Raw genomic sequence first — 12,903 nt, 5'->3', positions numbered from 1 at the left:
GCTCAGAGACTACACATTCCCACATGCAGGAAGACTCGGTCTCTTGAAGAATGACCCTTGGCAGCAGCAGTAGCAGACGTCATCACACAGTAGCCTACATTTATGAAATTCTGTGGTGGGAACCACCACAAAAACTCAGGGCTGCCTAATCTCTCTGCGCCCTGATCCATAGAAATGCAGGTGTGTGAGTGTGTGTAGGAGAAGAAGCGATAAACACGCCTCACAAGGTAAACTGTGGAGTCCTAGAAGTCTGCCCAAGACAGAAGGAACTGAGAGAACCCACCAGTTTAATTACAAGTGCAGTACAAGTCAGCTTAACGTGAATTAAAGGAAATGTAACCTTTCTCCCTTCTGACCACATCTGATTATTCATTTCTACTTTAATGACTGAGGTTAGGGAACCTGTGAGACAGTAGTCACCATTCTCCCTGGCCTGGCATGCATCTGACAAACCTAAGTTAACCAAGAACTTCCTCTTTTAGTTAAAAATGCTAACTTTTTTGCCACCTTTATCACTTTCCAGTTCCCAAATATGCATACCTGGTAGGCAATGGACAATTATACAAACATGATGCCCTTACTAGGCCTCCACCAATATCCATCTGTCTTTTGGATGCTGAAATAACCAAGACATTTACAGATTGAGAGACAAATACATTTTTCAAGAAAGCAACTTCTTCTTTTGAAAGGCTACTCATTACTTAGTAAATGACCTTTTAAAAAGATAATTTAAAAAGAAAAACAGTGTGATTAAAAACAAAGACCTCTAGAACTGTGGCTACTAATTACTTCTGCACTAACTAGCTGTGTGATCTTAGAAAAGTCATTAACTTGAAGAATTAGGGTCTTAATCTATAAAATAAGGGAGTTGAGCTGAATCAGCAAACCTCAACTTGGCTATTCATTAGAATCACCTGAGAAACTTCAAACCTCTCTCCTTCCCCAAACAATAAACACTAATCCGACAGGTAGGAGAGGCTTTTACTAATCCACCGAACAGCACAAGTAAATCAGATTCTCTGGGTATTGGTAATTTTTAAATGCTCCCAGGTGAATCTAACCAGGGCTCTGAACCACTGGTCTCGACTCTGCTCTCCAAGGCCTCTCTTCTAATCCTTTCATTTTATGACCTTAGACACTGGTTCTCAAACTTTTTGAAGTCGGGGAGCATTTAAAATCCTACAAATAATTGTAGGCACACTATAGACAAATTTCTGAGAAATATGTTATAATAATTAAGTCAAATATTAAAGAAAAAAATAGAGTCCAAGCGTGCTTTTATGGTAATTTAATGAAATAAATGACAAAATTAAATTTATTCTGACATTAAAAACATTTTTATATTACATTTTTTGAGTTATGCTTTTTAGAATTCATAAAAAAAAGAGGGCTTAAAAAATAAAACAACAAAAAGTTATCCTTTTATATATATAGATACATTCTAAGTAAGATTTAGTAAATTCGGCAGGTCCTAGTGTGAATGTGTTAAGTTTCTTCATTCTTGTGTTTATAAGAAACATGAGCCTGATGTGTCCTAGCGATTTCTTCAAGTTTGGGCATATATCTGAAAGGCAAACTCTCACTTTGTCAATATATTGAAGAATTCCTCTTTCTACTCTTGTGTTGAGGGTAGAAAATCCTAATTCACATAAATAAGATGTTGAAAACTGCAGTAAAATGTTCAAAGCTTTTTTAGATATTGCCACATATTCTTTTTATAGAAATCCAAAAGGCTTCAAGAGACAATTCCTTATGTTTAATCATCAATCCAAAACCCCCACCATATATATCACCTTAATTTTCACCAAAGGATACAAGAAACTTGCCTCCAGTCTTTCCGGGTTACAAGGGGGTAGTGTAAACAATTCAGCACCACAGCTTAACAGTCTTTTGCAACCTAATCAGGTATGTGAGGTGGAGATTAGGCAGACTGTCATCTTACAGCCAATTCCCCACACCTCTGTCCCCCAAAAATCTAAACTCCAAAAACACTATTGGGTTTTTGGTCCCCAACAGGCACATATTTCACCATAGGGCACACCTGGAAACCTTCTAGGGCACACCAGTGCGCCCTGGCGCACACTTTGAAAACGACTGTTTTAGGATGATAATTTTTTGGGCTCTCATAATGCAATGGCCCAAAAAGCCACAAAAAAAGTAAAGCCTATACCTTGCATACTGTGTCTACGTGCACACATGACCAGGAGACATTAACCTGAATTCTAGACATTTTTAGAGATTAAAAACCCAAATTCATAACTCAGAATGAAAGTAAAGTGGTTTAAATAAACATGTATGCTTCTAAAAATGACTAATCACTGTAGGAATCTACTCCTGAAACTTGGACAGATGAACAGGGGTCACAATTAGCTCCTGACCTCTCTCTTTTCCCTCTTCTTCTGCCCCCACTAAACCACAAGTACAAAAAGGGCTGGCTATTAGTCATAATTGGAATATGAAACCAGCTCCACTTTTAAAGGCCTATTCCAGCATCAAAGATTTGGAAGTGTTTGCATGGCTGCATCTTTTGATAAAGGTCATCTTACAAAAACTCTTTGTCTAAATTATATCCCTATAAGCGTCAAGAACTGGTCGTCACATAATACTCAGAAATGAAGCTGGCATAAAAATTTACAGTAAAAATAATCATAAAACATATACCCTATATTAAACATATTAAGACTCTACAGATTCAATTTATAATATTTCACAAAACTTTGGTTAAAGAGAAATAAGAGAACTACAAGCATAATAGCAAGAAATGCTATTTGTGGAATTAAATTACTTTTGTAATCTTAATCATAAGAAAGGTGAAAATCCTTCTTACTTAACTTTTTTAAGTAAGTTAAAAGCTAGCTAACTTTTAATTAACAGATTCTATGTACCAAATTCAAACATGAAAACTAAATTACAGTGGGAGAAATTTGAAAAATATTCCAAACCCCCAAATCTTATTGGATTGTGTAAATTCATCCCTTCCTGATACTGTACACTGTAGATTAACCCTTGCTATCCACTTGGAAACTCAGTTTTAAAAGGTATCACATTAGCACTGCTTTGAAAGGGAACTCTGAACCGTTCTGTAAAGATCCTTCATATCACAACTGGCATTCCGTTGCAAAGCAATCAAATCAAATCAAATGTAACATTCATAATGTCAGCATTTGTTAAAGGAAATGAAACAGATTTGTAGAATGGTATCAAAGCACACATTTTGCTTTTAAAGTTTGTTTAATTTAAACAAGGTTTTAATCTAAACAAGGCCTCTCTAATACTGGCTGTAAAATTTTTTTTTAAAGCACTCTGCAAGGGTCTTATTTTTAAGCAAATTAAAGGGCAATATACTAAATTCTTTAGCTTTTCATATACAGTCTCCTCTCCAGTGCTTGCTTCAGTTTTCCATTAAGGTCAAACTGTTCTTATTTTATCCACGTACTGGAACCCAAGAAGATACAGGGCTCCCAAAAAATAGTAAAGGAAAGGACAGAAAAAGGAAGCAACTACCTCTTTAATTTAAAAAAAAAAAAGCGAACTGCAAATAGAAGCAAATGATAAGCAATTTGTATCTCCAACTGCGCAGTACTTTCTTTCGCCTGGTACTGACACGTTCATATCTTAGGGGAAGGGGCCAGGAGAAGCAAAGCAGCTGGGTATCAGCAGGAGCACAGGAGCTAATCTCTTTGGATGCCCAACTGCAGGAAGTCATTACATCATAAGCCTTTCCACACCTCTCCCTACCACGTGTCCAGTGCCCCCAAGAGGCTGAAAAGGAACAGTATTGAGAGAGCCTCTCTTCAGGTTCACTCATTGGTAGAAGCCATTACAGCCCAGCCCTGCCACCAAACCTCCCTCCCAAGGCCTAGGTGAGGCACCAGGCCTCCAATCCTCCACACCTGGTACACCACCTCAAACAATGCCAAAGTCCAGGCCTCAGCCGGTGCAGCAGGTGCGGCCAGATCGCGTTGAGGCAGCCAGATCGCGTTGAGATGGCAGAGCTGGCCCGTTCCAGGCCCCTGAACATCTGAGACCAGTAGGGGCAGATTTACTAAAGAGACATTTCTGAGCAATAAAAGTATCAATAGAACGCCAGCCAGGAAGAGGTTTGCAACCACTGATTTTTCTAATGATACCTTTATGCCCGTGGGAATTAACACCCACACGCCTGAAACTTGGACCCAAGGGTTTTCACCCAGTTCGTGACAATGCACCAGGCTCCTGGAAAACACAAATCCAACTTTTCCTCCCAGCACTGAGTCCCAAACACAACCGCACATCACACTACAGCCACAGCGCCCTCCCTGCAACCCCACTTATGGTGAATTCTACTCCAAAGTTGGCCGCGGACCTATCTGCCGCGCGCTATCCCGGGAATCCAGCAAATGTACTCTTGTCCGTCTGTCCTTCCATCGCCGCAGTCCCTAACCCCCTCTACAAACTGGGTCCTGCACGAAACTTCCCAGAGAGCTTCCTTCCCCCCACCGCCCCTCCGCGGCAGTGCCCAGGAACCCCTTCTCCGGGGGTCACATAGAACCCGCAAAGCTTCACAGCAGAGGCTCTCCGCCAACCCTTCTCCCCCGCGCCGGAAGGCGCGTCCAACGAAGCGAAGGCGCGTCTCCTACTGCGCAGGAGGCCGGGTGGGTCCCACCGCCCGCCCGAAGTGGGTACGCACCTTCCAGCCCGCAGAGCTGTTACTGTCGCCCTTATCCTTGAAGTAGGGCACGCAGCGTACCATCCACTCGTATATCTGGGACAGAGTGAGCCGTTTGTCCGGGGAGCTCTCGATGGCGCGAGTGATCAGGTCGGCGTAGGACAGGTTTCCCCAGGCGTTCCGCCGCGACGAGCATTTCCTCGGCTGCCCGGAGCCCCCAGCTGCCCCCGGCTGCGGCGGTGGCAGTGGTTGCTGAGGCTGCAGCGGTGTCTGCGTCCCCCCGCTCAGCACGCTCGCCGCGGGGGCTAGTCCGGACCCCGGGTCCTGCCCTCCGGGGGCCAGCAGCCGGGCCGAATCCTCAAGGAGCATTCCCGCGCCCAGCGTGCTGCTCCCACCGCCGCCGATTGCCATGGCCGAGCCGGCCCTACAGCCTCCGTCCTCTTCGTCTTCATCGTCCTCCTCCTCGGGGATCATGGAGTCCGCGGCCGCCTCTCCCGAGGGTTTGGCCGGGCTTCCCTGGAGCTCGGGCCTCTGCAGGGGCCACGTACAGGAACGCGGCCGGCTCTGGGGCTCGAACTCGGGATCCAGCTCCACTTCGAGTGGAGAGAGAGGGGTAGGGGAGGCCGGCGCCTCTGCCATCTTCGCCGCCAGCCCGCAAATCGGGCTCTCGCGCTCCCCTCTCTGCCCCGGCGGGGTGCGGCGGGGGAGGGACGGGGACGCCGCGAAGGCTCGGGCTCACCGGTGCCGCCGCTACTGCCGTCGCCTGGGGAAGCACGAGAGAGAGAAGGGGAGTTGGTTATCCCAGGCTGGAGGCCAGTACTCGGCGAGTCCGCACTCGCTGCCGCCGCTTTCCGACCGCACCGCGCCCGCCTCCCCAGAGCAGGCGGATCTGAAGACGTGCGTCCCGCGAACCTGGCGCAGCAGACACCGCCCCCTTGCCAGGCCGCGGGGGAGACGCGGGCGAATCGATGGGCTCGCACGGGGCAGCCCCCTCCCCCCGCCGCCGCCAGATCTGCAGGTCTCTCCTGGGCTAGGTGGCTGGGCGGGGACGACGGGGGAGGGGCGGGGGACGCGCCTTTAAAGCGGGCAGCGGCCGAAGCTGGCGCAGCCTAGCCGCGGTCGGGGCTTGAGCTTCGGCGGGCGTGCGTTTGTTTATGTTTCGCTCGGGCCCGTGCCAGTGCTTCCCGCGGCGCCGCCGCCGAAGTCTGCAGCGTAATCGGCTCCTCTCCAGTGTCCCCGACCCTGCTGCCTCTGCGCCTCCCTGTCACCCCCCTCCTAGCCTCCTGGGGACGACACGGGCAGCTCCCTTCCTCCCCTCCTCGCCCGTGGGCCTCGAGGGAACGTGGGTCCGAGCGCAGACGGGCCCTTGTCACTTCCAGAAAAAAGAAAATACGGGAAGAAGGGGGGCAAGCAGCTAAGCGGGTGTTCGCAAAGGATCGAGCCGATCCGGCTACTTTGGGGTTTTGTGTGGTTTATTTTCTCACGGACGTTCTGCCCTCCGCCCCTTTCCCTGTAAAGGACGGGGGGGAGGGGGCAAGTCGGAACATAAATCTTCCAACAGGTCAGGAAGCGCCAAGTCTCCCGGGCCGCCAGAAAACCCAGACCAGCACGTTCATCACCTCCCTGCTCCCGCTGCTGCCATCTTGACAGTTTCCCCCTTCACTCAAGTCCTTTAAAAACACTAGCGGGAGAGAAGAGGGGCGCGCACACCGAGTCATGGGGAGGAAAAAGGGAAGCGCCTGGCCCAGCTCGGAAACAGATCCGGAGTCACTGGGAAGGCGGCCGCCCCGCTGCACAGCTCCGGCGCCTACCTCGGTTCCTTCCCTTCAGACACGAGGGGGGAGACCGCACAATCCCGCGCGGGCCTGGGGCACGGCGAAGAGGGGGCGCGCAACCTCGGCGAAGGAGAGGCGCTTCGGCTGCCGCCGCCGCAGCCTGCCTAAGGAACCGCCTGTCAGCCTGCGCACTGCCGCCTTCCACATTCCTCCTCCTCCCAAGAGCAGGGCGGCCGCGGCGGCAGCACAAAGTTATAGACACACGCAGGGTGCCTCAACCTAAGCTGACGGCAGGCGGGCGGATCCCCGCCCAAGGGGAGGGCTGGGCGGCGGGCCGGGTGTGCTGGAGTCCGTGTGTTTGTGTGTGTGCGTGCGCGCCTGCGCGCCTCGGCTCCGCTCCGCGGGGCTGCGGGCGTGGGTGTCAAGGCTAGAGTGGTGGGTCGCGGCTCGAGGGGCCGGGGTTCGGGCGGCTCCCGCAGCCATCCTGCCCGGGCTCCTCCTCCCTCCCCACAGCCTCAACTACAACAAAGCGCGGCGCTGTCACAGGAGAAGACGGAGGATGGAGCGCAAAGCCCCAAACGCTCCACGAGTGAGGTTGTATGGTCTCCTAGACTCGGGGCAGGGCCGCTGGCACCCGGGGTCCCCGGCAAGCGCATCTGTCTGTCAAGCTCTGGGCCCGCCCTGGTGTCCGGTTCCCACTTAGAACCGGACACCAGGTAACACCCGAGATAAGATGCTGACCCCAAGTGGCAAGGGTCACCTCGGCGTGGAAATACTGACAAGCGAAGATGTCGGTGCCTTCAGGACTTAGATAAACTGATGCCCTCAGATTTGATCAGGCACCAAGAGGTTTGCACTTAGTCTCTTAGGACGCTCAACCACAATTGTTTCAGTTTTCATGGATTTCATAGCAAACTAGCAGAGAAGTGTAACTCAGAAAAAAAAAGCAAGTTATTCCCCCATTCCTAAACGTAAGAGCAGATTTTGAACAATTGTGAATGGGAAATAATTTGATTCCAATTTGTAAATGACTGCAAACGTCTAATTTACATTTTAAACTTTTTTTAAAGAGACATCTTTACAAGCCTTTATTCAAAGATCAGTGCCCAAGTCATTCATCTGTGCATTAAGAATACACTACAATGCTACACGCACATCCAAACTCGATCCACTTTGGCTTATAAAAATCTTTTGTCTTAAATCCCTCCAAGTCACCGGAGGTATCTCAAGAGTGTACAGCGGGCTCCGCAACACCCGGACACACAAAAAGTCCAACCCAGTGTACGCATAAACCCGCCCACCCTGCCGGCTCCGCGCTCCGGGTCTTGCGCGGGGCCCGTCACTCAAGTGACGCACAGCCCCGCCCCTGCAACAAGCTAGTTCGACCCGTACAAACAGATGATGTCATTGTATCCACACGCGCGTGACCCGAGAGCTCTATACCGCGAAGCCATTCGCTGCGCCCCTTACTCGTCAAGCCACGTCGCGCGCTGACTGGCCAAGGCCACCAGTCTCCAGGTCCCTGACGCCCCTCTCCGCCCCCCGCCCCCGCCCCCCAGCAAATAATAAACAATCGAGTAAAATTCTGTGGAGGGATGGGAGGGAGAAAGGGAGAAACCAGAAGCCAAGCCTTCGCGCACAGTCGGAGAGAAAGTTAGTAGGAGGGGGATGTGAGGGGGCTGAGGTACTGAGAGGAGGGAGGGAGCACACCTGGGGCTCTGGGTCCCTCCACGAGGAAGCGGCATCGGGGTAGAAAGGCTGGAGAGCACTCTGCCGGGAGCGCTGGAACGTACAGGAGGGCGCTAGGGCCCGGGATCCGCTGCGTTCGGGGCTCGGGGGCGGTACGCGGCGGGCCGACGGGGAGGACCCAGAGCAGCACCCAAGCGGTGTGGGCGGAGCCAGCCGACACGTGCGGGAGGAGGAAGGGCGCGCGCCGCGGACGCAGCGCGCGGCACCGCCAACCGCGCGCTTGTTTACGAGCGCACGTGGGTGTTATTTTTTAATGGAATGTAGTGCTGACTGCGCGGCAGAGTGGCGGGAGCTTGGGGCGGTCTGCTCTGGCTGGGGGACGCGGCGGGGCCCGCTCCCCGGCTTGTCAGGTCGCTGCTTGCGGGCCATCCAGGGTGTCCCCACCGTGGGCTCCCAGCGCAGTCCGCGGCTAGGGCCAGGAAGCTTAATTGTGAGTTTTGCGCTCTGCCCAAGCCTCAACGTAAATTACGTGTTCCCGCCGTGGAACACTGCCTTCTTTAAGGCCAGGCCCAGTTCCCTCAGTCACGTTATAGGAACAAAGCCACCTGCATCTCCGCGACCAGGAGGCCGTGTGAGGCCGGGCGGCGAAGCCACGGGTTCCAGAGCAGAGTTCACACGCTGTAGCACACAACACCCTGGCCGCGAGGCGGACTCGCATCACTATGCGTGGTTCATGCCCTCGCTCTCTAGCTCCGACCATCCCAAGTCCGTGTGTGCCCATCTCTTGGGCTTACAATTCTGCCCACGTACAAATACGCTTCTGCCAGTTTCGGGTTGTCTTTAGAAGATGAATTCTGGAGAAGGAGTCTCTGACTGCATCCTGTGGTTGCTCCGCTGCGTGAGGATCCTCTCTTCTTCTTTGTGGGCCTGACCCACTGAGAAGCCCTGAGTTTGCATTTGGTTTATAGCCTGGTGGTGCGGACCATGACATACAAAACAACTGTCAGCCTCAGGTACCCATGAGGTAGCCGGGGTGGTTGGAGAGGGAGTTAGAGTATATTACTTGGAGTCTGGTGTTCAGCTTTAAGGTTAGAGAGGAGGCCTGGCTTTGTACCGCGGTGCTGCATCCAATCCAAAGAATTCCCAGTTGTTGTTTTTAAATACTTTAACACACTGTAAAAAAAAACCCACTCTTTTTCTTTTGTAAATCTAAGCAATCTTTTGTCATTAAAGGGAAGACATAGAAAGAATGTATTTGCACTGCTGGGCTCTTGGCCATCAGATTTTGACTAAAAACGTGTTGTGTCCCATTTTCACAATGAACATCCAAGGCCATTTCAGAAAAATGGGAAGAGGTAAAGGTTCAGTAGGTTAATTGAGCTCATTGTGACCCTCTTGGTAAGGGATGGGGGGGCATGATACAGCTATTTCCCTCAAAGAGTTTATAGTCTAAGTTGGGGGTAGTAAGACATTTGGTATTAAAAAGTTCAGTATTTCAAAAGTTTAAAAACAGTACAAGACAAATACAAGAGATCATATATTATAGCACTGGGTAAGTTTCAAATGAGTTGAGATTCAAAACTTTAAATGGCAGTGGCTGTATACGTTCACCTTGGAAAATGAGCATCTTACCCGAAGAATTTATCCTTGTAATTTTCCCCTGTGGCAAACCTTTGAAAACTCAGAGGTTAAATCTCAGTGATTGCTCTCTTTTATCCTGAAATTTTTACGATCTTCAAGGCCTCCTTTCCTTGGTCCTTTTTCTATTTCTCCCCCCGCCCCTTTCCTTTCCCAACTTTGTAGTATTGCAAAGCTGAGTAAGTTAAAGTTGTTTGTTAATCAGGAAGTAATACCATCATGCCCTTTGAGATAGAATTTTTGGTGGAAATGTTCTCCACTTCTTTTTATACCCTGTTTATTTCTATTTAAGTTAATAATTGTCCACTTCATTTTGTAAATTCAGTCACTGGAATGTCACAAATTTTCACCTGAACAGGCTGAAATTGAGAAGGTGAAAAAAGATTCTTCTTTTCAGACATCTGATTCTGAGGGGATTGGTGGTAGATGCCAGGGCTCTGCCTCTGAGGGCTCCACTACTCAACACTTGTTCCCTGCCCACTCCTCCTTGCACCCAAGTCAGCTGCATATTCCCTCTGATCTCAGAGCCCAAATACTAGGGACTGAGCGTGCTGCCTGTCAGCAAAGTGCTCATTTCCCTCTTGGTTAGCTTCTATGTCTGTCTCAACAATGAAGACAGGAAACACAAATACAGTATAAGCCTCCAAACAAATACAGGGTGGGGCAAAAGGAGGCTTCCAGTTCTTATGGAATATAATACAGTAATTAATAAGTAATACAAGAATAAATTTCAAATACTCACAACTGTAAACCTACTTTTGCCCCACCCTTTATGTGACTCAGCTGGAAAGAATGGAGGATCCCCAATATTCACATCTAAAGCTGCTCCCTCATTAGTCCCTTCCTCTGATTCCCCTCTTCTCAGCACACTGTTTACATGAGAAACGTAGTTACTGCACATTATGTACCAAAGAGCTGGAGCTTTGGCTTCCCTTTCAGGGCATTCCAGGCAGGCTTCACCACCATTCTCTCCAAGCATGGCGGGCTCGCCTTCTCTTTTCCTCTTTGCCTCCTTCAGGCAAGACATACCCTGGCAGAGAGCCTCGTGGGTAAGAAAGAAATTTACTCTACCCTTCTAGGTTCTTTCAGCAGGCCTAATAATTAAATCTACACAAACAGATTAACAACAGAAAATAACCAAATTTAGTTACATACATACATATGTAGGGTGACCCCACATATATGAGAGATCAAAGGACAGGGAAAATGAGGTATAGGTAGCATCCTGAGCTAAGGATGAAGTAAGGCTCCTGGGGCTTCAGAGGAGAGGAAGGACATTCACAGGGGGTAAGAGCAGATGTTCAGTAACTTGAAGTTTGCCTAGCCCTATAGGTAGGTCATAACGTTTATCTCTGGCAATAACTCTCATTATGGGCCAGGCCCCCAATTTAGGTTCTTATAGGTAGTTAGGGAGAGGCAGGAGTTTCCCCCAAGCCTGAAGGGTCTCAGTTGCCTTCAGCTCAAAATAATTCACATGCCAGAGTATCTCTTGTAGAAGCTTGTTCTGAGCCCCTTCTGTCTCCCCTAGGTCATTATAGTGACTATCTTATTGTTCATTTGGAGGGCAACGATGTGTGTTTATGGGGGGTGGGAGGGGTGGATTCAAAAAAAGTTGAAGATTTACCTGAAAGGAATTTCATAAACAAGAGAAAGTGGGAAGGAATCTCTCTGCTTTGGTGTTATGAAATGATGATAGCTAACTTTTCTTTGTTGCTATATTCCAGTTCTAAAACTAAGTGTTTTAAGTCCCGCAAAGACCATATTAGATAGGTATAATAGTGCTAAGTGATTTGAGGGTTAAGAATTTAGGCTCTCAGGTTAAGTCTGATCTCCTCACTTACCAGCTATCTGACCCTGGGCTGTTATTTAACCACGGAGGCTCAGTTCCTCTTTCATAAAATGAGAATACCTTCTTGGATTGTTGGGAGGTTTGGGTTAAATGAGATTATGAATCTAAAACATTTGGAATTAGAATACTAAGGGAGATGCTTTTAAAAATGGTGATGCCCAGGTTCCATATTAGATCAGCTGAAGGAGAATTTTTCTGTTGAATCTGGCATTGATATATTTTTTTTAAATGTTTGTCAGATAAATCTAAGGCAGTAAAGTTCGAGAACACTGGGCTAGAGGGCTCTCTCCTGCACTCTCCAGTGTTGTAACTTAACTGGCTTCTTCTTAAGAATGATGATAGAGCCATTAAAAAAAAAGAACAACTACACACAACCAGATAGATACCATACACTTAACATCTTCTCTGTAAAATAACCTAAGCCAACATGAAGCATGCCTCTGATTTTACAGGGTTGTGCCCTAGAGCACACAGTGAGTAGGCAAACCCAGGATCTGAAATGAGGTCTGTCAGAATCTATGGCTGTGCTCTTCCCCAAACCCTGCACTGTCTGTCCAGCAGTATTTCTTTATACGGCCATTAGGCCTAAAGAAACGGGACTGCTGAAACCAGACAAGAACACAGAACCCCAAGCACTAATCCAGCCAGTCAAAAGCTGGTGGTTGTCTGGCTAAATCTGCCCTATCAGGGTGTTTCTTGGCTCTCTTCTGTGCATTCAAAGTTTTTTTAGTCAATTGCCAACATTTTCAAAGGCTATTTCACCTAAAAGCCAGATTTCTAACCCTTCTTGAGAAAATTAGAAGATCTGATAACACTGGCATCATGGCTATAAGGCAACAATGAGCTGGTATGTTCTTGTCAGTTCACCTCCTCTTCAGTAGGTCCTCTTCCCTCATTTATGCTTCCTGACTAATCTCTAGGCACCTGACTTAGCCACCTCGACATATGCCTTCTACACCTCCAGTGGCGTGCTGGAGTGCGCAGTGCAGTTCATGAGAAGCGACTGTGCATGTCTCTTCTAAACTCTTTGTTCAGGGAATCAAATTGACGGCTTGAGATGGACTATTGTGGGAGTATTTGGGCAACTCCCACAGAAATGGACAGAAATAGGCAACTGCTAACAATCAAGTCTTTTTCTTTCTTTCTTTCTGAGAGTCAGTTGGCCAGTGCACCATTGCCCCTACTCTACTCAGCCACTGTCTGGTGTTCTGAGAATGAAGATGTGTTCTGAATAGAAAGTGAAGGGAACAGAAGCACTTGAGAAACTGTTAACTCAACTCTGCCTAACAATTTATTATACATTA

At 48.6% G+C, this 12,903-nt stretch overlaps 1 protein-coding gene across 2 annotated transcripts in view; it reads right to left on the bottom strand.

Annotated features, from left to right (window-relative positions):
- FOXO3 (forkhead box O3) overlaps positions 1–8,263 on the bottom strand; it is a 126,231-nt gene extending 117,968 nt beyond the window's left edge. Inside the window, exons 1-2 of one of the 2 annotated variants that reach the window (XM_066248447.1) lie at positions 6,460–6,798; positions 4,670–5,411 (exon numbers count right to left, since the gene is read on the bottom strand). In XM_066248447.1, coding sequence (XP_066104544.1) covers positions 4,670–5,287 — 618 coding nt within the window. In that variant the 5' untranslated portion in view covers positions 5,288–5,411; positions 6,460–6,798. Of the gene's footprint in view, positions 1–4,669; positions 5,412–6,459; positions 6,799–8,133 lie in introns of those variants that run through there. The other variant, XM_066248448.1, reaches the window with a different exon arrangement.
- Positions 8,264–12,903: the final 4,640 nt, after the last annotated feature.

Source organism: Saccopteryx bilineata, chromosome 12 (assembly GCF_036850765.1).
Source record: "Saccopteryx bilineata isolate mSacBil1 chromosome 12, mSacBil1_pri_phased_curated, whole genome shotgun sequence".
In the NCBI taxonomy this organism is placed as follows: domain Eukaryota; kingdom Metazoa; phylum Chordata; class Mammalia; order Chiroptera; family Emballonuridae; genus Saccopteryx; species Saccopteryx bilineata.
This window is presented reverse-complemented; position numbering and strand designations above follow the sequence as displayed.